Source organism: Pipistrellus kuhlii, unplaced genomic scaffold, assembly GCF_014108245.1.
Source record: "Pipistrellus kuhlii isolate mPipKuh1 unplaced genomic scaffold, mPipKuh1.p scaffold_m20_p_4, whole genome shotgun sequence".
Taxonomy (NCBI): domain Eukaryota; kingdom Metazoa; phylum Chordata; class Mammalia; order Chiroptera; family Vespertilionidae; genus Pipistrellus; species Pipistrellus kuhlii.
In genome coordinates this window covers 27,684,497-27,707,696 of record NW_023425540.1, presented here as the reverse complement: position 1 = coordinate 27,707,696, position 23,200 = coordinate 27,684,497, and the positions used below count along the sequence as shown (strand labels likewise).

The 23,200-nt window shown below is 38.2% G+C and overlaps 1 protein-coding gene across 4 annotated transcripts in view; it reads left to right on the top strand.

Moving 5' to 3' along the window:
* ELOVL7 (ELOVL fatty acid elongase 7) overlaps nucleotides 1–23,200 on the top strand; it is a 74,636-nt gene that overhangs the window by 33,196 nt on the left and 18,240 nt on the right. For 3 of the 4 annotated variants that reach the window (XM_036409700.2, XM_036409698.2, XM_036409696.2), the window contains exon 2: nucleotides 20,194–20,291. In XM_036409700.2, the coding sequence (XP_036265593.1) occupies nucleotides 20,228–20,291 (64 nt within the window). In that variant the 5' untranslated portion in view covers nucleotides 20,194–20,227. Of the gene's footprint in view, nucleotides 1–20,193; nucleotides 20,292–22,707; nucleotides 22,713–23,200 lie in introns of those variants that run through there. The other variant, XM_036409697.2, reaches the window with a different exon arrangement.

Genomic DNA, 23,200 nt, shown 5'->3' with positions numbered 1-23,200 from the left:
CTCTCTCTCTCTCTCTATATATATATATATATATATATATATATATATATATATATATATGTATGACTTACATTTGGTCAAATTATTACAATAATAGAACTGTTAAGAAAACATTTTTATGTGCAGTTTGACTAATTATGATTTTATTATACTTCGCAATACTGTATCTTTCTATTTACTAACCAAAGGAAAACACATCAAATTTCCAAGGACTTTTTTATATTAGAGATAATAACAACTGTGCTTTTGGTTAATTCCACCTGTAGCAATACTGAATTTTGGTACTTTTTGTACTGGGGCAAGTAAACCTCAAAGTTGAAGCTAGACTGAAAAGTAAAGCTTATATGAAACAGAGGTTGCCATTGTGTAACTTATCCAGGTTGAGTTTCTCAGTTTCTGATCTATATTGTTGGTATTTCATTATTTGCCTTTCCAACAAAGTTTAATAGGAAAGAGAGAAAACTCAAATTAGTTCTGCTAGTTACCAGGAACCAAGTTAACGGAACTGAAAAACACTTAAGCCAATAAAGAGAAACTTACTTAGAATGTTTAATTTTAAAAAAAAATGTTTAATTTAGCCATACTATCTTCCATATTATCCATAATATTAAACATATACACTTTATTTTTTTATTTTTTATTTTTTTATTTTTTTATTTATTTTTATTTTTTATTTTTTTATTTTAATTTTATTTTATTTTCCCCCCTCCCTCCCTCCCACCCATCCCCTCCCTCCCCAGAGCTTTATGTCCATTGGTTGTACTTATATGCATGTATACAAGTCCTTCAGTTGATCTATTATCTCCCCCAGATCCTCCTCCCCTCCCCGCTGAAATTTGACAATCTGCTTGTTGCTTTACTGTCTCTGTATCTATCTTTTGGTTCATCAGTTTATAATGATCTTTATTATCCACAAATGAGTGAGGTCATGTGGTGTTTCTCTTTCATTGATTGGCTTATTTCACTCAGCATGATGTTCTCCAATTCCATCCAGGTTGCTGCAAATGATGAGAATTCCTTCTTTTTTATGGCAGCATAGTATTCCATTGTGTAGATGTACCATAGTTTTTGGATCCAATCATCTGCTGACGGGCACCTAGGCTGTTTCCAAATTCTGGCTATTGTAGATTGTGCTGCTATGAACATAGGGGTGCATATATCCTTTCTGATTGGTGTTTCTAGTTTCTTGGGATATATTCCTAGGAGTGGGATTACTGGATCAAATGGGAGTTCCATTTTCAGTTTTTTGAGGAAATTCCACACTGTTCTCCACAGTGGTTGCACCAGTCTGCATTCCCACCAGCAGTGCACGAGGGTTCCTTTTTCTCCGCAACCTCGCCAACACTTGTCGTTTGTTGATTTGTTGATGTTGGCCATTCTGACAGGTGTGAGATGGTACTGCATTGTTGTTTTGATTTGCATCTCTCAGATAATTAGTGACTTTGACCATGTTTTCATGTGCCTTTTGGCCTTCCTTCTGTCTTCTTTTGAAAATATTCTATTTAGGTCCATTGCCCATTTCTTAATTGGATCATTCACCTTCCTTTTATTTAGTTGTATCAGCTGTCTGTAGATGTTGGAGATTAAACCTTTATCAGTGGTGTTATTAGCAAATATGTTCTCCCACACCGTAGGCTTTCTTGTTGTTTTGTTGATGGTTTCTTTTGCTGTAAAAAAGCTTTTTATTTTGATGTAGTCCCATTTGTTTATTTTCTCTTTAGCTTCCATTGCCCTAGGGGCAGTATCAGTGAAGAAGTTCTTTTGGCATACGTCTGAGATTTTGCAGCCTGTGGATGCTTCTAGTATTTTTATGGTTTCCCGTCTGATGTTTAAGTCCTGCATCCATTTTGAGTTTATTTTTGTGTATGGTGTAAGTTGGTGATCTAGTTTCATTCTTTTGCATGTGTCTGCCCAATTTTCCCAACACCATTTATTGAAGAAACTGTCTTGACTCCATTGTATATTCGTGCCTCCTTTGTCAAATATTAATTGAGCATAGTGATTTGGGTTGATATCTGGGTTCTCAATTCTATTCCATTGATCTATATGTCTGTTCTTGTGCCAGTACCAGGCTTTTTTGAGAACAGTGGCTTTGTAATACAATTTGAAGTCTGGTATTGAGATCCCTCCTACTTTACCCTTCTTTCTCAGGATTGCTGTGGCTATTCGGGGTCTTTTATTGTTCCAAATGAACTTTTGGAGAGTTCTTTCTAGGTCAGTGAAATATGCCCTTGATATTTTAATGGGGAGTGCATTGAACCTATAGATTGCTTTAGGAAGTATGGACATTTTGATGATGTTGATTCTACCAATCCATGAACATGGTACATTCTTCCATCTCCTTCCATCTTCCTCTATCTCTTTTTTCAGTGTCGTGTAGTTTTCTGCATATAGGTCCTTTACTTCCTTAGTTAAATTTATTCCTAGGTATCTTAATTTTTTTGGTGCGATGGTAAATGGAATTGCTTTTTTAGTCTCTGTTTCTGTAGTTTCACTGTTGGTGTATAGAAATGCCATGGATTTCTTGGCATTAATTTTGTATCCTGCTACATTGCCAAATTCATTTATTAAGTCAATTAGTTTTTTAATGGAGTCTTTTGGGTTTTTTATGTACAATATCATGTCATCTGCAAATAAGGATAACTTTACTTCTTCTTTTCCAATTTGGATGCCTTTTATTTCCTCCTCTTGTCTAATTGCAATGGCTAGTATTTCCAGTACTATGTCAAACAGGAGTGGCGAGAGTGGGCATCCCTGTCTTGTTCCTGTTCTTAGAGGGAATGGTTTTAGTTTTTGCCCATTGAGTATAATGTTGGCCGTGGGTTTATCATATATGGCTTTTATTATTTTGAGGTATGATCCTTGTACTCCCACCTTGTTAAGAGTTTTTATCAGGAAAGGGTGTTGGATTTTATCAAATGCTTTTTCTGCATCAATTGATATGACTATATGATTTTTATCTTTCAATTTTAAACATATACACTTTAAATAAATATATATACTCATTATATATAGAAATAATATAAATTTATTTACACAATCCTAATATAAATGTATTATGTCTTCCTTTAAGCCATGAAGATTTGGTTAAATGGTAATAATTCAATTTAATAAAATGCAAATAATCTTAGTCCTAAGTTTAAAAAAGTGCAGCTGACCTTAATGAAAACACATTCTTCAAGTTTTTCAGAACCAAATCTTATTAAAGAAAATTTTTTGAGAAAATCAAGTATAGCCTCTCAGTAAAGGTCAAGAGCACAAAGAGAATACAGTTAAATAACAATAGATTGAGAAATTGACCTTGTCAGGTGCGTTCCTTAAAAATAAAAGTATCTTATATGCTTAAGACACTTATCTCTAAGTTAAAGTTAAAGCTGAGGAATTTGGGTCTTCCTGCTAGCAGTGTAGCAAAATCTGATCATCAGCTCTGATAATTTCCTTTACTGATGGATTGTTGATACCATGACACTTACTTCTTGCCTAACCTGCCCCGGTGTTACTTTTGTATAAGATATAAATTTGCATGTGACAATCTTCCCACCCTACCTCACAAGAACTTACAGAATTTAGGTAATGCAAGAGATGTCTACAACTAAACTTTGGTATGGTGACTATCAATTATAGAATTACAAACTAGAGTGGGCACCAAAATTATTAACAACCAGTGTGGCATGGATGCCCTACCACTCAGAATAGATGCCAGCCATGAAATACTAACTTGGCTGTCCCAATGCCCAAGAGGGGAATGTCTGTACTGGTGACCTACTGTGCTGTAGGAGTGCATGCAATTTGTATAATTTGGTAATTGATTCAGAGGAATAATAATAAATGGTAATGGACTAAGCTATCAACAGTTTTGGTCAGAACAATATTTTTATATCATGAATTCTTCATTAAATCTCTCTTTAAATCTCTCTTTTTAAATAATCTTTATTATTGAAAGTATTACATATGTCTCCCCTTCCCACCCATTGACCTCCATTAAATCTCTAAGCAGAAATTTAGATAAGCAATAAAAATAACTAAACAGTAGGCTTGGAAAAACCCTTATGTGCAAAAAAACTGGAATAAATTAATAAACTCAACTTCCCCCTTACCCTTCAGTATGTGATTCTATTGTCAGTATTTTCACCGACAGATGTGAAATGAAGATATGTGTTAAGTATTAATACACAATCAGGATAGGATCCTGGGAGTACTGCCTCAGGCTGGGCCAACCTGCTTCTGTAGTTTTCCTGCTCCAAAATGTTTTTCTTTCATACTGTTAGAAATGCTTTATTTTGTTTTCTTAAGTACCTAATATATCCCTTAAAAATTCATTTGTATTAACACGCATTATCTTAAATAATAACAGAAAATTATAGCTCAGTGTTTTCCCTAAGTATGGTTGAAAAATCATCTTCCAGAATGACGCTGCCTGTGAGGGAGGCCCTAGAATATGGCTTCTCAACAAGTATCTCAAGAAGGTATAAAGCACATTAAAATTTAAGAATTACTCTTTTATTTAAGACTAGAGGCCCAGTGCATGAAATTCGTGCACAGATAGGGTCCCTAGGCCTGGCTGGTGATCAGGGCTGATCGAGGCCTTCCTTCCCTGGCAGCCAGCCATGGCCTTCCTTTGTTCCACACTTCCCCCTGGTGGTCAGTGCACGTCATAGCAAGCGATCAGTCTCCCAGTCAAACTCCCGTGGGGACAATTTGCATATTAGGCTTTTATATAACTAGATAATGATGAAATTATTTTCTTTCCAGCATTGAGCCACATGAGTTGAAATTGAATAATTTGACTATTTTTTTTCTTTTTCATGTTTGAGGGATTAAACAGTTGTGTACTTGGAACATTTTGGGTGGAGTTAGGCCTTAGTAGATAGTTGTATTTGGGGATGTAGACCAGATAGAGATCTCTGGGTATAAAATACACCCACATGAGGTTTGTCTTAAGGTCCTGGAAAAGGTGTTCTCTTTTCTTTTGCTGTGCTGAACGACCCTCCATTTCTCAGAGCCAGAACTCCAGTTAAAACTGTATTTCCTCACGTTGTGGATTAAGTCAGTGTTTGTGGCCTGTCTAAAAAACTAAAGGCCTGCTATACTTTGTTTCAGTGAAATACTTTGAATTGTCAAACAACTGAAATATAATTACACTTTAGAACCCCCGCTGCTTATAGGTTGCTGCAAAAAATTTTTGTCCAAAACTTAGTCCATTACTATTTATTATTACAGGTATTGAAACGGGGACTTTCTCATGCCTGCCTTCCTTGCAGGTGTGGCCAGGGGATCTTCACTTGACTATGTCTCATTATTTTTCTCCTTTCTCTGGCTTCCTGTCAAGGCAGAGTTCTTCTCTTAGGCATATGCACCCACTCACAATTTCAACATCTCCTTCACCACCAATTTTTTTCCTGGTCCTGTACCTATATTCAGGATGTTTTCATCTTTTTTTTAAAGTTTAATTTCCATTTTATTTTTCCCCCCAGGAAAACTTTTTGTCAACCCTTAAGGACTTATCTCCTTACAGGGGCTTTGGTGGAGGCTGGGGCAGCACCTCCAGGTCTAAATTGGGAGTGTTTGGTCCTTCAGGCTTCATGAAAGCCATTCCTGTTGTGAGTGGCACAACTCACACAGTAGTGTAGTTTCACATACAGCTAAGGAAACATAGAGGAGATGAAGACTTTCACTTCGGAAATGTCCCTAATGAATTCTTCGGCCTCTGTGTTTCAAATGAGGAATTTCTAAGGTTCAGGCACAGTCAGAATCCCCAGGTGTGTTTTTTATTTGTTTTTTGCATCAAGAGTACAGCTGGGGAAGAGGCCACATTGCATTAGGAGCTTTGCCACCTACGGTTGACACTCTGCCCCAGAGCCTTCCCAGGGCCACACAACTTTTTGAGATTTTGAACATCTGTCTGTGGCCCTTTCTTATGTGGTTGCTTCTGTGAAAATTTGTGGGCAGTTTTTTGACCACTTACTTTACTTTGTTCAGTATTTGGAGGGAGATTCTCCCAGGCAGCTTTATTCTGCAGCTTTCTGCTGCGTCTTTATCTTTGTCCCTGGCTTCTCTTTCTATTTCCTAAACATGGGTGTTCCCTGAGAGGCTGCCCTTTGCCACATTTCCTCCTCTATTACTTATCACAGAGATGTATGCTGCTCCCATGTCATCACCTCTTGTTATTTATAGTTAATGATGCCCTTAATCCTGATCTCTAATTCTGGATGCTTCTCTGCAAGTTAGATGAACATTTTCATATCAGTTTGCTAGTGATGCTATAGCACAGCATTACAAACCGGGTGGTTTAAATAACAGGAATTTATCATCTCCTAGTTCTGTAGGCTAAAAATTCAAAAGCAAGGGTTTGGCAGGATCGGGCTCTTGTGATGGCTGCGAGAGAAGGATCTGTTCCGGGCCTTTCTCCTTGGTTTGTAGCTGGTCATCTTCATGCTCTTACTGTGTTCTTCTTATAAGCATGCCTGTTCCTTTTTAAAAAGAACACCAATCACTTGGGAGTAGGGCCCTTTCTAATAATGCCACTTCAACTTGATTGCCTCTGTAAAGACCCTGGTTCCAAATAAGACCACGTTCTGAGATACTGGGGGTTAGGACTTTAACATATTAATTTGAGGGGACAGAATTTAACCCATAACATTGGGTCATTCATTCATACCACAAATATTTTATACTGCATGCCAGACACTGGTCTAGGCATTGGGAACACAAAGCTAATGAGCTCAGCTCTTCCCTCATAGGAGTGGAAAGATAAGAATGAATAAACAGGCATTTGCAGTGCTATGCAATAAGTGCTAGAGTAGATGAGACAAATTGTTATGAGAATACCTTAGTGGGACACCAGTCCTGACTGATCGGATTGAATCAGGGATGGCATCTCAAAGGAAATGATGCTTAGGTTGGATCCTTCCCAGTAGATGCAATAGCTGCGTAAATATTCTCCCAGCTTCCAAACCGCACCCTCAGTCACCCAGCCCTAGACTCTCCCACCCAGTTAATCTTTCCAAACACCACTTTGATTAAGACAGTCCCTCATTGAGAAACCTGTAATGACACCTCACTGTCAACAGAACTAAATCCAAGAAATTCTTCAGCCTGGCTTTTGGTTCCTTCACAGTCTGTGGGATCTACCTTTCTTGTTTTGATTTTTTCTGTTGTTCCCTTCCTTAATTCCATACATTACCAAAATGGACTAACAATCTCTCTGGAAACACACCGGGAGCTTTTCTATAACTTCTGGAAGGCAGGATTTTTGCTTTGTTTTCTGCTATTTCTCTGAAACTTCCACCTAGATATTGTGGTTGGCACATAACAGATACTCAAGAATATTCATTGAATAAACAAATAATGCACACCTCTCTTCTTTCCAGGTGCACATATTTTTGCCTACTGAGACAATTATTCTCAAGGCTCAGCTCATGTATCCTCTCCTCCATATGCCTTTCTTCCGGGTCACTAGCCAGATGTGAATCTCCATTTCTAGAGGCTGTAGGAGTCTGCGGGAACTGTTTGTGTGACTTTACATTCTGCTTTGCATTTCAGATATCTGTGTAGGTATTTATTTTTTCCTGCCAAAATTGAAAGTTGTTTGAATTCAGGGACCATATTTGAAAAATAATATTGCATCCTGCTCAGCATTTCCTTGCACAATAGCAGATGCTAACATTTTTGTTTGTTTGTTTGAAGAGAAATGAATGACAGGAGTATTGCATTCATTTGAAGAAAGAAAAAAGTGGAGAAGAAGGCCTAAGGGATGGAGTGTTTGTTCTTACCCTGCCTTGTTTTACATTTTAAAATTCATACAGCAGATTTTTATTGCCGCCTATTTTACTGAGGGCGTTGTACGAGGACTCAGATTACAAACGGATTAAGCTGCCCTTGAAGTACTCTAGCACTCCTTCTGGAAGAGAAACAAGCCCCATTGGTTCCAGCCGTCACTTTAGTTTGTTAGTCTGGGGGATCATACATATATAATTTTATATTTCCTAGAGACATCTAATCTGGACAGGTTTTCAGATGCTTTTCTCCTCTCAGACTTACTTATCCAACTTTCTAGAATCTTTCCACATGCAGAGGCTGCCTGAGGGCAAGGTCCTATCTCCCTGTCCTTTGGAAAGCAGACAAAAGGCACCAACCTTTTTTTTTTTTTTTTTTAAATATATTTTATTGATTTTTTTACAGAGAGGAAGGGAGAGAGATAGAGAGCTAGAAACATTGATGAGAGAGTAACATTGACCAGCTGCCTCTTGCACACCCCCTATCGGGGATTTGCCCTCAACCAATGTACATGCCCTTGACCGGAATTGAACCTGGGACCTTTCAGTCCGCAGACTGACACTCTACCACTGAGCCAAACAGGTTTCGGCAAGGCACCAACCTTTAAGAACAGATGCGGCTAGCCACAGATGCCGCTCAGGGGCACGTAAACCAAAATGAGCTGCAGGAAGGTACCAGCATAGTGATGGAGGTCTGTGATGGAACTGGGGACACTTTCTGTTGAAAAGCCAACTCTGGCCTATTATTTGGGTGGTGGTCTGTAACTTTATCCCTGTTCAAAATAAGGGAGGAGAGGGAGACAGGGCAAATGAAGCTATTACTTATTTGGTCCTGGGAGAACCGATAAGGGAAACACACCTTCAAATGAGCGTGGTTTGGCAAGGAAGGAGGGAAAGGCCAGCTCAGAGAGCTCAAGGAAAAGGTGGCGCATCCTGACTCATTAGAAAGGGACAGGGCAGCTCAGAGTGCGTCAGAACAGGTCACAGAACTCAGCCTGTGGGGTGGTGCCAGCGCTTCCCAGGTGAGTATCACAGATGGCCTCTCTCTAGGTTATGACTCTAGAAAACCAGAGTTCAGGTCTGGTTTTAATTTCTGACTGTTCCATTTCTTTTCTTTTTTTTTTTTTTTTTTTTTTTTTTTGGTATTCTCATTAAGGTCCTTGAAAGTATCTTCAAGTTTCTCAGCGGATTCTTGAGTAACCTTATAAATATGGTTCTGAACTCCGTGTAATCCAGTAATTTACTTTCCTCTATCTTTCCCATCCATGACATTTACTGTGTCTTCTCATTTTGGCTGCCTCCCTGTGTTAATGAAGTGGCTGATTGTGGTAGATGACCTATAGAGGCCAGTAGTTCAGACCTCCATCACTAGGAGTCTCTGTTACTGCTATCCTGGGGAGAAAACCCCTGAGATAAGAAATACATTTCTCAGTAAGAGCTCAAAGATTGCTAGGGAAGCTTCCACCTAGATATCAATCGGCTGTTTTCTCACTGGAACCAGCTGGCCCCTGCCACCTGCACCCTCCGTAGTAAAGCAGGAGCAGCCACAAAGAGGCTGTGAGCTTGAGTGCTGCAAAGGTTTGGGTACTTGAGTTTGTTCTGTCCCTATGATGTAGTAAGACTGAGGCTGGGAGAAGGGGGCCAGAAACTTTTAAGTATATTAAAATGTGAAAAATGACTAAAAGTAATAATTTGGTGTTTAAAGTAGGGTTTTTCAGCCTCAGCTATATTGACATTTTGGACAATTCATAGTTGTGAGGAGCTGTCCTGAGCATTGTAGAATGTTTAGCACCAACTTTGGTCTCTACCCACTCCATGTCAGGAACACCCCCTCCCCAGTTGACACAACCAAAAAGGTTTCCAGAAATTGACAAATGTCCCCTGGGGGGCAAAGTCATTTCCAGTTGAGAACCACCGGTTTAAAGTAAACTGGCAGCATTGATTCATCCAAATAAGAGCAGTTTTCTTCACAGCAATCCCTTTGACAATTACACTAATGCTCCCCTTGTCTGTGGGGGATATGTTCCAAGACCCTCAGTGGATGCCAGAAACCACAGATAGCTAGCACCAAACCCTGTATATTCTATGTTTTTTCCTATACATACACACCTATGACAAAGCTTAATTTAGAAATGAGGCTCAGTAAGAGTTTAACAATAGTAACTAATAATAAAGGAGAACACATAACAACGTGCTGTAATAAAAGTCTTATTGCAGTGTACTCACCCTTCTACTTGTGATGTTGTGACAAGATATAATGCCTATGTGATGAGATGAAGTGGGGCAGATATGGGATTTACATTTTGAGTGGGAGAGAGTGTGAGACAGAGTGAGATTTCATAATACTACTGAGAACAATGAACAATTTAAAATTTATGAATTGTACCCTGTCTGGTGTTGCTTAGTGGGTTTGGCCATTCTCCTGTGCCCTGAAAAGCTGTGGGTTTGATCTCTGGTCAGACACATACCTGGGTTCTGGGTTCATTCTTCTGTAGGGGCATGTGTGGGAGGCAACCAATCTATGTTTCTCTCACATCAATGTTTCTATCTCTCTCTCCCCCTTCTCTCTCTAAAAAAATCAATAAATCATACCCTTGAATGAGGACTTTTAAAAAATAAAAAAAAGTGAATCTAGAATGTGAAATAGACTCAGTGACAATTTATTTCAAATGACAGATTTTCAATGTTGTTAATCATTGTGTGTATGTGTTTGAGTATGTGTACGTGCACACACAGTGTGAAGCAAAAATGCATGTTTGTTATACCTACCATACAGGATTTTGTGTGTTATTTTAATGTTTTATATACTATGTTCCTCCTTGGCATTTCCTTTCTCAACCCTCCCTTCGCCCCTCCCCTGCCCCGTGCCATTTCTATTTAATAGCTAGGTTGCGCAAATTGTCTTGAGAATGAAACAGACAGCAAAAGGCAGAGAAACAGAAAGTATTATCCTAGCTTTTGAATTACAAAAGCTCAGGCACTTACCCATACAGAAGAACTCAAAGGCATAGATGAGAGATTTGGGAGGAAACCTCTGAGGTTTCCATGTCTCCTAGCACAGAAGAGCATGCTTCAGGCTTGAGGGAGGAGGAATCAGAGGGAAAGCAATTAGTGCAGTCCTCAGAGAGAAGGGCAACAGCCCTGGTGAGGTGCCCGGCAGGATTATGGGAACAGAGAGTAAAAGGGGTCAGACTCTCTTGCTTGGGTAGAGCTGGAACAGGTGGCTATGGAGCCTTAGGCAGCCAGATAATTTCTTTTGCTCCCACGTGACGCAAGAGCAGTGATAGGCTTCTGAGTACCCTCCACAGAAAAGGAATTACTGCAGAAGAGCTGTAGAAAATGAAGTCGTGCAGCTGGCAACAACATAGACCTGCATGGACAACCAGCATTCTAAAAGGATGGCAATGTTGACAGAAAACATAGAGGATGAAAGATGGGACCCTGCATGCTGAAAGGATGGCAATGTTGACAGAAAACATAGAGGATTAAAAGGATTCCTCCTCCCAACTAATTTTTCTCTAACTTGCTGAGAGGGATGGTCCTGTTTAGAGTCCATTGAAATAAGTTCCTATCACCCCCAAAGAATAAAGATGTATTAAATATTAAGCAATAAGGAAATAAATTTTGTTCTTACATAATTGACTTTGTCAGATGAGATTTGAAACCATTTACCTTTGGTGTGGAATCAGGTCACTACAATTTTTCTCTGTTCTGTGTTCTTATATCAGTGATTGCCAGACCTGGTTGGTAATCAGAATTACCTGGGGAGAGACTTGGATATAATATGTTTGGGGAGAGTCTTGTGATGGGTCAGGTTTGGGAACCTCTTCTTAATCCTGCATTAACCATTCTCAGGCATGACAACATCCATAAGGAATAAATACAAAAATCATGTCAAAGGATTCAGTTAATGAATGTCACCTGGATTGATAAGGCATCTGTGTCAAGAAGGGCAGGAACAGGAATAGGAGGTGCAGTCAGTATTGGAAAAGATTCACCCGATGATTCAAAACAACTCAAGAGATAAGAAATCTGGGCGCAGGTCTTTGAGTCAGCACACACACCCAGGATGTAAGGAAAGAAGCTTCCGATTTCAAGGGTGAAATTCGCTTGACATTTTCAAGCATCTGTAAAAGAGAACATCATTGTTACATCTTAGGTCATAGTAAATAAAAGAAAATTAGAATAAAAGACTTGTGTTCTGGACAAACAAAATTATTTATCAACACAAATATCATCAAATAAGGATACTAAACAGCTAACTTTCTATTTTACAAATATGAATCTTATCATATCAGGGAAATGCATTCCTCTATAAGCAACAGAATACTCAACTCAAAATGGCCTCAGGAGTCAGGGATGCGTTATCACAGAAAATGCAGTCCAAAGGTAAGGAAATGTCTTCTAAATGGGTGTACTTTCTGTTTTGATATAAAATGGTGGCAATCATTCCAAATGTCACATTTTCATGCCCCTTTATCCAGAGCACTGAGAAGTCTTGTATCTTTTTTAGGAGCTCCAAAACACTCCCCAATGCCTCCCAGCAGTCCCTCAAATCCCCGTTCCCAGAACTGTGTCAAATGCCAATATCCACACCAAGCACCGAGAAAGAATTAGGATAGTAGCAACTTCTTTAGGGTAATTGGTACTATATTTCCTATCTGTACCTCTCAGTCACATGGGAAGCACAAGGCTTCAGGGAGAAGGAAGAGCCTGGAATAAGGGGGAAGAGTGATTACCCCACAAGGAAGAAAGGCAGTGATCATTGAGAAACAGTGTCTGCTGTGATTGTGACCTGAAGAGATTACTCTGCAGTGATAATTCACATATGAAGTGAAGCAGAGAGTCCATTCGTCTGCTTGTCCTAGTGATATGGGAACAGAATAAACTAATCTTAATGCTTTTAAAACAAAATGTGATTAAGAAGTTAAGCATGCTGTGCAGAAGCACAGAAGACTTTCTAGTGACTTTTACATATCTGCTCTTTAGAATTATCTTGTAGCACAGTCTGTGATGGTACAGATATCATACTGTAAACCCATAAACACAGACAGCAGAGAGTTGAACTCACACTTCTAATTGTTGTTATATCACATCCACACACTTAGGTTGTTCTGACTGTAATATGGCATCTATATGTATAAAAGCCTAAGTGGTCATTCAGCCAGTAGCTATGATGCACACTGACCACCAGGGGTCAGATGCTTAATGCAGAGGCATGGACACATGCAACAGACTGATGAATCTCAGAGGGAAGGGGAAGAGATTAACCAAAGATCTAGAGGCTCAATGCACGGATTTGTGCACCAATGGGGTTCCTCAGTCTAGCCTGTTGGGATTGGGCCCAAACCAGCAGTCCAACATCCCCCCAAGGGGACCCATCTTGCCAGAGGGTGCAGGCCAGGCCAAGGAACTCCACCAGTGCATGAATCTGTGCACTGGTCCTCTAGTGTTTAAATAAAATGGATGTTTCCTGTTTTCAATAACAGTGACATCATCATGCATATGAAACGTCTCTATGAAAAGAGTAAGGATTGCCCTTCAATCAGGCTTAAGAGTTGTAATTTCCATGTCAAGCAGGACCTCAAAACAAATATCTTTACCATCCCCTACATTCCTTAGTATTCTCTTATTTCATCTTGATTTTCACTTCTTTCCTTTCCGTTAATAGGGGGACCTACTAAAGTTAGATGCTTCTGGAAAATACAACATTATACATACATGACTCTCCAGACTAGTGCCGATTACATTTCTATCTGGTTCTCTGCAACACAGCCATGACTCCTGAATTTGGGCCAAGAGACAAACCTTATATTAGATATTCACTTAGCAATCTCAACTTGTTAATAGGATAACTTGTTACAAATGGAATCCCGGAAATCAATTATATTAGGCACAGGTCCCACTAGAAAATACAATTCATGTCGAACCTTTAGCAAAATGCTACATATGCTATTTATTGTCCTTATTACTCTTATAATATCAGAGAGCCTCCCAGGCTAAGCAGAGCAATTAGTACTCTTGCCGAGGATCTGGTCCCAATGCATTATTCTATAATTAGAAAGACAGGGCAAACTTAGAGAAGAGTCAGGGACTTTTAGGGCAAATAAAGGACTTGCTGAAATCACCAGCAGATATAAAACAGTTCCAAAACAGAGATAAATGGAGGGATCCCAGAAACTCTCAACCTCCCAAACATCAAAAGAGAAAGGGAAAAGAATATGGCCCTACTTCTGACCCATACACATGCCCTAGGAAAGCCATATGCTGTCTCCACCACTCCTTTCCCTCAAGAGAGTGTCCCCAACATGTTTTGAAGGATTTGGATAAATCTATGTTTGAGGTTCCACCTGGAAATAGTTGGCCCTGGTTTTAGATTTCTGAACTCCTGTGAGGTACTTCCTACCGCAGGCAACTCCAAGGTCCCATCCCCATCTGGGTGAATTCCAGCAAGAGACTCTCGCAGATGAGTTCTGCCTGTGATGACTGTTAAAATAGGTTACTGTTAAGGTCCCTTAAGCATGCTCTCTATGTCCTGGTGCTGACATAAGCAGCTTGTGGCTTTGAATAGTCCCAAGGTAGGCTGCCCCGTGGAAAGGGCCTTCTCCTGGAGGCAGCAAGCACATTTCTCACATTTGAATTTGACATCTTTAATGTAGAATTAAAGAAGCTAGTCTGGAAAGATTAAACCCCTTCTTTCCTAAGTGACCCGCTGTCAACAATAAGGAGCAATATTCATGGGTCAATTGCAAGGGCTGGACAATGGCTTACCAGCCCCTACCCCCCACCAACAAGCTTCTGTTCACTCAAAGCGTGCCACATGTTTTAGAGGCAGACTAACTCTGACAAGGAGCTTTGTTCTCTTCCCTTATAGCACCTCCCTTGGCTCCTCGACCCTTAATGGAAGTGTGTCAACTGTTTTTGAGTTTTAAGTTTCTGCTTCACATACACGAGAGCCCTGACTTTTCTGGCATCTCCAGCCCTGAACTTAAAATATATATATATATATATATATATATATATACACACACACACACACACACACATACATATACATATATATATATATGTGTGTGTGTGTGTGTGTGTGTATATATATATATATATTATTTTTTACAAAGAAGAAGGGAGAGGGTAGAGAGCTAGAAACATAGATGAGAGAGAAACATCCATCAGCTGCCTCCTGCATACATCCCACCGGGGATGTGCCCTTGACCAGAATCAAACCTGGGACCCTTCAGTCTGCAGTCCAATGCTCTATCCACTGAGCCAAACCCGTCAAGGCTCCAGCCTGAACTTTTATGACATTACATATTTTAAATTGGTTGTTAAGGTCCTAGTTCTGCTGTCACATAGAAGATAGCTCTATACCTTGAGAACATAGAATAAGTTTCTTCCCATCTCTATGTACCATTGTCTAGCAATCAAATGTCCATGTTTAGTCATGGCAGAGGGTCGGGTGGAGGCAGTATGCTTGGCTTTTCTCCAGGGGTAGCACTATATTTGCAGGACAACCCAGGTTACCCCATATTCCTTCATTAGTTGTTTAGACCAATTCCTTCAATGTAGTATTGGCATTCAGTCCATCACTGTCCAAACATATAAGGAAATTGTCAGCAGTTTGAGTTCAGTTTAAACAGGTAAATGGATCAGGGTTTTTTTTTGTTTGTTTGTTTTTTTGTTTTGTTTTATTTGTTTGTTCGTTTTTTAATTTGTTTTGTTTTCTCAATTCCTGCACAATTATGGGCATTCCTTCTTTTCTGGTGGGCCCACAAGTGTTAGGGTCTGTTGGATGGCAGGTTATTATAAGCAAAGGGTCAATGAGAGAGTCACTATCCCAGAAAACTTGAGCTAATGGATCCCTTCCCTACCTCTCTAGTCCTCCATCTCTCTCTGGCTTGGAGGATGTCTGTTTTTGCCACTTCGTCCCTTCCAATGTGAGTTGCTCCTCTGACTACCATCTCTCTTCCTGTATCTCAACCTTGTGTAGTCTTCAGGATTATAGAAACCACTGTTTATAGCCTGTGAATATTTCTCACCTTCATTACACTGTGGTTTCTTTGAGTCTGTGCTTCAGTATGGGCCAAGAGGAAAATGGTAGAATGAATGTGTGTGTGTGGGGGGGGGCGGGGGGGGGGGGAGGCCAAGAGGAAAATGGTAGAATGAATGTGTGTGTGTGTGGGGGGGGGAGGCCAAGAGGAAAATGGTAGAATGAATGTGTGTGTGTGTGTGTGTGGGGAGGCGGAGAAGGGTGAAAATTGCGCAGAAAATAGAATAATACGTTGAAATGTAACCCCACCATATGCCATATAGAATTGGAATCTTTCAGTCTGATTCTAAAGAACTTAAACAGCATTATTTTGGCAGTTTAATTATAAAAATAATGGTTTGAAGTCTGTTGTCTCAGTGGTTAAGGTGAAGGGGAACACTCACATAGAGACAACTGGAAACATCAAGGGAAGAATCATATATAATCTGTGACATACAGGCTTAACTAAAATAGTAGAGTTTTCTCTAGATTTGTTCCATAAACTGCTGTTCAACTGTACAAGATAATGAGTTTGGCCAGATGTTTTTCAATTAAATTGATACAACTTGTCTCTATAAATGATAATGTCTGAGTATTTATTCTTTTTTTTTTTAAATATGTTTTTATTTATTTAAGAGAGGAAGGGAGGGGGAGAGAGATAGAAACATCAATGATGAGAGAGAGTTAGTGATTGGCTGCTTCCTGCACGTCTCCCACTGGGGATCAAGCCCACAACCTGGGCATATGCCCTTACTGGGAATCAAACCGTGACCTCCTGGTTCACAGGCTGATGCTCAACCACTGAGCCATGCTGGCCAGGCAAGTAAGTGTTCATTCACTATCAGATTCTGTGCTCTAAAATTTACAAATATATGTTATCTCCTATGGTCTTGGAGGTTGTCCTGTTTTACAGAATAGGAAATTGAGCTTTAATTTTTGCTGAGGTTCACACAGCTATTAAGTGGTGGGATTCAAATAAAATTCTCAGTTACCCCTCAGCCCCTGTTCCTAACTCTACATCACACCTTCACTATAGAAACATTTGTAGGAAAACCAGAGTTTAAGTTGACACTGGTAAAATCCTGGCATCACCACATCTTGAATATGAACTCAGTTTGAGGACACAGGATGTATCAAAACAGGGGCATGCTGAGATACCTTCCTGGACTTGGAGAGAGGTTCTGGAGCTGGCGGGCCCTTGAGAAATTAAGATAACAACACCTCTTTTGTGTACATGTGCATTTATGTGTGAGTATTTAGGTAGGAATTGTCCCAGCAAAGAGACAACTGATTTTATTCTTTTACTTTTTTCCTTTAGAACATTTTAATTCTTAGTCACATAAATAAATTAAAAAAACAATATAAATCTTCCTTTCACCTCTTCAGCTCAGTTTGTTCCCCATTCCCTTTCAAATGGATATCTTTTCAGAGTTCTTTTAATGCTAAACTAAAGAAATATAAATTTATATTCTTTCTTCTTTCATCTTTTTTTATGTAAAAGGTAGTCATTTAAAAATTTTGTACCTTCCATTGCTTTCTTTCACATAGAGATTTATCTTGGATACTTTCCCACATCAGCACTCCGGGAACTTCCTCATTCTTTCTTACAGCAGCTTACTGTTAGATGATTATCATTCATTAACCAGTCCCCTTTTAATAGGGCTTTTGTTTTTACTAACTGATGCAATGAATAACTTTGAATATATGTCATTCTGCATATGTGCATGTATATCTATTAGGTAAGTTTCTAGAAGTAGGGTTGCTGGGTTAAAAATATGCATTTATCATTTTTATTGATAATGCCAAACTACTCTCACTAAGGATTATACTAATTTGCACTCCCACCAGCAATTGTATGAATTTTTCACAGTCCTGCTAACAGAGTTAACATATTTTTGCATTTTGGCCCATCTGATTGATAAATATGTTTGGACATTGACCCATCAATGCAATAAAATATTGTAGGTTTCTTATTATGATTGAAGATAAGCAAATTTTCATAAGTTTTAAGAGCCATTTATATTTTATTTTCTGTGGATATTTGCTCACTTTAAAAAATCTTGGCTTAAAAGTCATCAGTCTCTAGGAACTCTTTATAAGGGAAATTAGTAATATAGATTGAACATATTTTTCCTATTTATGATATCATTTGGTATTTTCTTCTTCTTGATTTTTATAGATTTGTATATGGTTCAATTTGTTAGTCTTCTCTTATGTCTAATGGTGCTTAAGTCAAAGTTAGAAAGGTCTTTCCTGTGCCAAGGTTATAAAAGTGTTCTTCCAAGTTGTCATTCAATACTTCATGGCTCTAGTTTTCTTATTTTAAATTTTATTTACTTGATGTTTATCTTGGTTTATAGTATAATGTTTGGATCCAACTTTTTTTTTTTTGATAGATGGCTATTCAGTTGTACCACAATATTTATTAAATTACTGCTGATAATTTAGTCCCCACTGGATTGAGATGTCACCTTTAGAAATACCATTATATGTATAAATATGGTTTTATTTTAGAATACTAAAAGAAAGACTCTCAGTTTGTTTATGTGGTGTATCATGTTTATTGATTTGTGGATATTGTACCATCCTTGCATCCCTGGAATAAATCCCACTTGGTCATGGTGTATGATCTTTCTAATGTAATGCTGAATTCGATTTGCTAGAATTTTGGCATCTATGAGGGATATTGACCTGTACTTCTTTTTATTTGTAGTGGCTTTATCTGGTTTGGGGGTTAGGGTAATGCTGGCTTTGTAGAAAGAGCTTGGGAGTGTTTCTTCCTCTTGAATTTTTTGGAATAGTCTGAGGAAGGTAGGTTTTATTTCTTCTTTGAATGTTTGATAAAACTCCCCTGTGAAACCGTCTGGATCAGGGCTTTTGTTTGTTGGAATTTTTTTTTTATTACTGTTTCAATTTTCTCCATAGTTATCAGCCTATTCAGAATTTTTGATTCCTCCTGTTTGAGTTTTGGAAGGTCGTATTTTTCTAAGAATATGTCCATTTCTTCTGTGTTGTCCAGTTTGTTGGAATAGAGTTGATCGTATTTTTTACAATTCTTTGTATTTCTGTGGGGTCTGTTGTTATTTCACCTCTTCTGTTTCTGATTTTGTTTGTGTCCTTTCTCAATTTTTCTATTGTACATTAGATAATTTATTTTTTATTGTGGTGAAAATACATGTAAAATGTACCATATTACCCATTTTTAAGTATAAAGTTCAGTGGTATTAAGTACATTTGCATTCTTGTGCATCTGTCACCACCAACTCAGTATCAGATTCACCACTGAGATATCACAGTGCTTGCTTTTGCATAACCATTATTTTATTTAATAATGGCCCCAAAGCACAACAGTGGTTAACTGTAATTTGCATATGCCAAAGGGAAGCCATAAAATGCTGAAAGGAGTTTTTAGAGGTGAAATAAGCAGGTTTAGGAAATTTTAGGAATTAAAGCGTCCATGGAAAAAGCACAGGGCTACCAAGCTGCAAAAGTTACATTTCCATAAGACAAAGGAGCAGCAGAACGTCTTTATCTTCCCATCATGTGAATTGAATCAAATATACTATTCATTTTATGGTACAGTCTCCACTTGTGAGCTGTGTGCTGATTTTAGAGATGTTAAAATGTGGGAAGTATATCATACATCTTAGAATGTATTAAATTCTGTCCTAAATTCCCCAATGTGCATTTCTGGACATTCTGTGGTATTTCATTGGTTTGCTTCTTCACACTTTTTTTTTTTAATTATTGAAGATTTAGAATATATTTTATATATAGTTCAGATAGTTTTCCCTCACTGGTCTTTTCCCAACTATTCTTGTCTATCTGTTCAGACAAACTAGGCAGCCTCTCTTTGGCTCTTGTAATTCTTCTTTCCCTCCCTCTTCCTACCTTTGTTTCTCTTACATGGTGAAAAGTGAAATATAGAAGACCACTCTCATATGCCTGATGATCAGCTGTAAGTCTGGATCAAAGTAGCTCCTCTGAGAGTTTGTGTATCTTTTCCACTTTCTTCTCCTGGGTTTTTAGCTCAGCATTGACATGGGAGATACAGTCTATTCCTGATCTGATTGTTGCATAAAGAGGAGATAAAGTTCTTAGACTCATTTACTCCTTTTATGTCTTGTACATAGAATGTCAGTCTTATTCAGCAAAATGAGCATTATTACAATGATGAAAAAATCTTAAATGTTTGCAACTACATCAGGGTTCAATGTGGTTCACTAATGCATTTAGCCCCAGTAAAAGTGTGTTGGTTTGTCAGTTATTCCTATTAAATTTTTAGTATTTTTAATATTGTATTACTAGAAACTTGGCTTTATTTGCATTCACAGGTCATAATGCATTTCTTTTCTTTTTTTTTTTTTTTTTTTTTTTTTTTTACTGAAGAACCCACTGTAAGGGCTAGTAAATCCTGTGGAAAATGGCCTTCAGTGATCTTACATCGAGGACTGTGCGTCTTTATGATAATTGGATCAAGGATGCTGGTAAGTAACCATATTTCCTAATTGAGGCTCATCCTGCCTTTTTATGTCAAGATTCCCTCATCTAATAGGATTTCACTGAAACAGAATGAGAGACTTTGTAGCTTAACACTCTCTCAAGGACACCCAAAATATTTTTTTGAAAAGAATTTTAATATCCAATGAAGAGAATTGGTTAGTAAATGATGGTTCATTCCAACTGAGTAGCCATTAAAAGTGATTTAGGGAGACAGTGCTCTTAGGCTTGATTCTGCCCTAATGTTCCTGAGGGAGATAATAGTTATTGCCAACCATGGCTCTATTCAGGATGCTTCTTGAATGGGAGGGGTGCACCTCCCTCCCCAATGGGTGTATCAGAAAAAGCAGGGAGTGTTTCCTAGGGTAACCCCGAATAATTCTGAAATGCCTGCCTTCTCCCCTTGCCCATTAAAAAAAAATCATCAGTGTTATAGAAAAGCATTTAATCCCATGGCAAGAAGATTAAATGAAGGCAGATTATAAAATACCATATATATTTCTTTTGTGAGGATTAGCAGTTCTTTCTATAGGGTAGTATTATTAGTAACTTCTTATTTACTTATGTGTCTATCTGGATTTTTTTAAACCATTAAATGTGTATTGCTTTTATAACTATTATAAAACATTCTAAAAAAATATAATAAAGGTACATTTAAATAAATACTAGTAGACAACCGAGCATTTTAGAGCTGAGATGGACCTATAGACCATCGAAGCTAACTCCTCATTTTAGAGTTGAAAAAACTAAGTCCCAGAGATGTGACCTGGCCAAATTCATGGTTATTGTTGGGCAGAAAAAACTAGAACCTATGTATTCTGGCATTTCATATTTGAATTATTTTACACATGTTCACCACCATCACCACTTTAGAGTGATTTTTACCTGTCAACCAGAAATTGCATGCTCACCAAATTCAGGGGGGAAAGATGCCACCTTTTGATACCTATCACAGTTGGAAATATATTCTAATTAACCTTAATTTCAGCCACGATAAACTGTTTCATGGTTGCTAGCATTTTCAGTAAACTGCTAAAGACCAACTTCGTTTCACTAAGAAAGGTCCTAATAGTTTTACCCCTGAAAAATGCCACAAATAGAGATGCTTCACTCTGGTTGGGAAATGGAGAATGGTTATTTCTATTTTTTCTTCTCTTTTATTTTAGTTTTTTTTCAACTTATGTAATGATGCAGAAGACATATAGGTTTCTTTAGAGGTTTTTCTTCTCTGAAGGTTTATGGTAATTTGTTCTCATTGATTCAGTATTTCATGTAATCACTATATTTTTGATTTCTTATAGTATTTCTTTTCATTTATTTATTTTTAAAATACTAATATTTTTATTGCTTTTCAAAGTAGAGGTGTACTTTGCTACCTGAACTCTTATGATTTGAATTGGGAACCTAGTAGATTTAAGTACATTTTTTTTTTTAAAAGTAGATCTGTTTGGGAGGACAGATCCCTTGCTATTCAACCCTTGCTATTCACTATTCCAAATGCAGGAGCCCTAGAGATTCAGATAATCAATATACTAACTCACGGGTCAAATCTATTTAAAAGATGATGACTATTTATATAGTGCTAGCAGTATAAAATATTTAAAAAAGAACTACTTCTGAATTCCACTTCTACTTTTATTCATGGTTCAACTCTTTACTTTTTATTAGGAATTTAAAGGCTGGATAATATTAGGTCAGAAAAAGGAGTGACCCAGGGCTGGGGTGGTTATGGAGAGACAAGGAGAGTCCTGGAGACAGCGTTGCAAACAGTGCAATTGGAATGAGAGGAAGAGTCAGGTAGTGCGACGTACCTGGAATTGTGCTAATTTGAAGACACAAGAGAGGAGGCAAGGGAGGGGATATTTAATGCAAAGACCTAAATGTTAGTCCTGACACTACTGTACTAGCTAGAACCTGGAACTAATGATTTCTTGTCTGTGAGCCTCAGTTTCTTTGTTAGAATGATAGCTACCAGCCAGCAGATAATACACATGGAAGTGCTCCTGTCATTTGGGAAGTTTCACAAGGCAAGCGGGGGTGGTGGTTCCAGATGATTGATAGAGCATTTTCATCTTGAAATGCTTTCAGTACAGCATATCATGTTTGTAAAGGTTTCTTCACATTTTTTTCCTGTTAGACTCTAGAAAGGTTAAAAAGCTTTGAGTAGAGATTTTCCCCTTCATAAGAACACCTTCAGGTGAAAGAGGAGAGGTTTTTGCTTCCGGGTAGTGTGGTATTGATTGATCTCTGAAAGCCATTAGGGATCTTTTCTGGCCAACTTAGTTCAGTTGTACTTTGCTTACCCTGGGAAGTTCTGAGCACCTGATCAAGGGCCAAGAATTTCAAGTGCATTCTTGGCTTTGGCACTAATCCTAAATCGCCTCTAAGATACTTACCTGTGCTCTTTCGTTTTCTTATTGCTAGAGAAGTTGTGATCATGCATAGTTATTTCAGGTTGAACATTCCGCAGCTACAGGATCTTAAAATGGTTTAATTACTACTTAAGCTATAAGAGGACTTACTATGATTCTAGATATGAAGTGTCAGATTTTGAAATAATACTATAATGTTTTCAGTTGTTTAAAAAGCAACTTTCCTTGTATTTCCTTGTACTAATAACTCTTCAGTTTTAGTTGTGACCTTTTTTGCAAAGACAACCTGAGTAAGAGCGTTGCCATCCTGAGCCTTTAATACTTCACAGAGTACTGAAATACATGATTGCTTTTTCCTTCCAGCTTCTTCATCTTATTGGTGCCTGGGATTTTAAAGGGAGAATTCATTGAGCTAGTACATGCTACTTGAGAAGAGAACACTGCCTTACAAGCAGTTGATGGACAAGTTCATTAATGTTCTATGTATATGACACCTGTAGTTTCCCTGTTCCCCTCCACCCTCA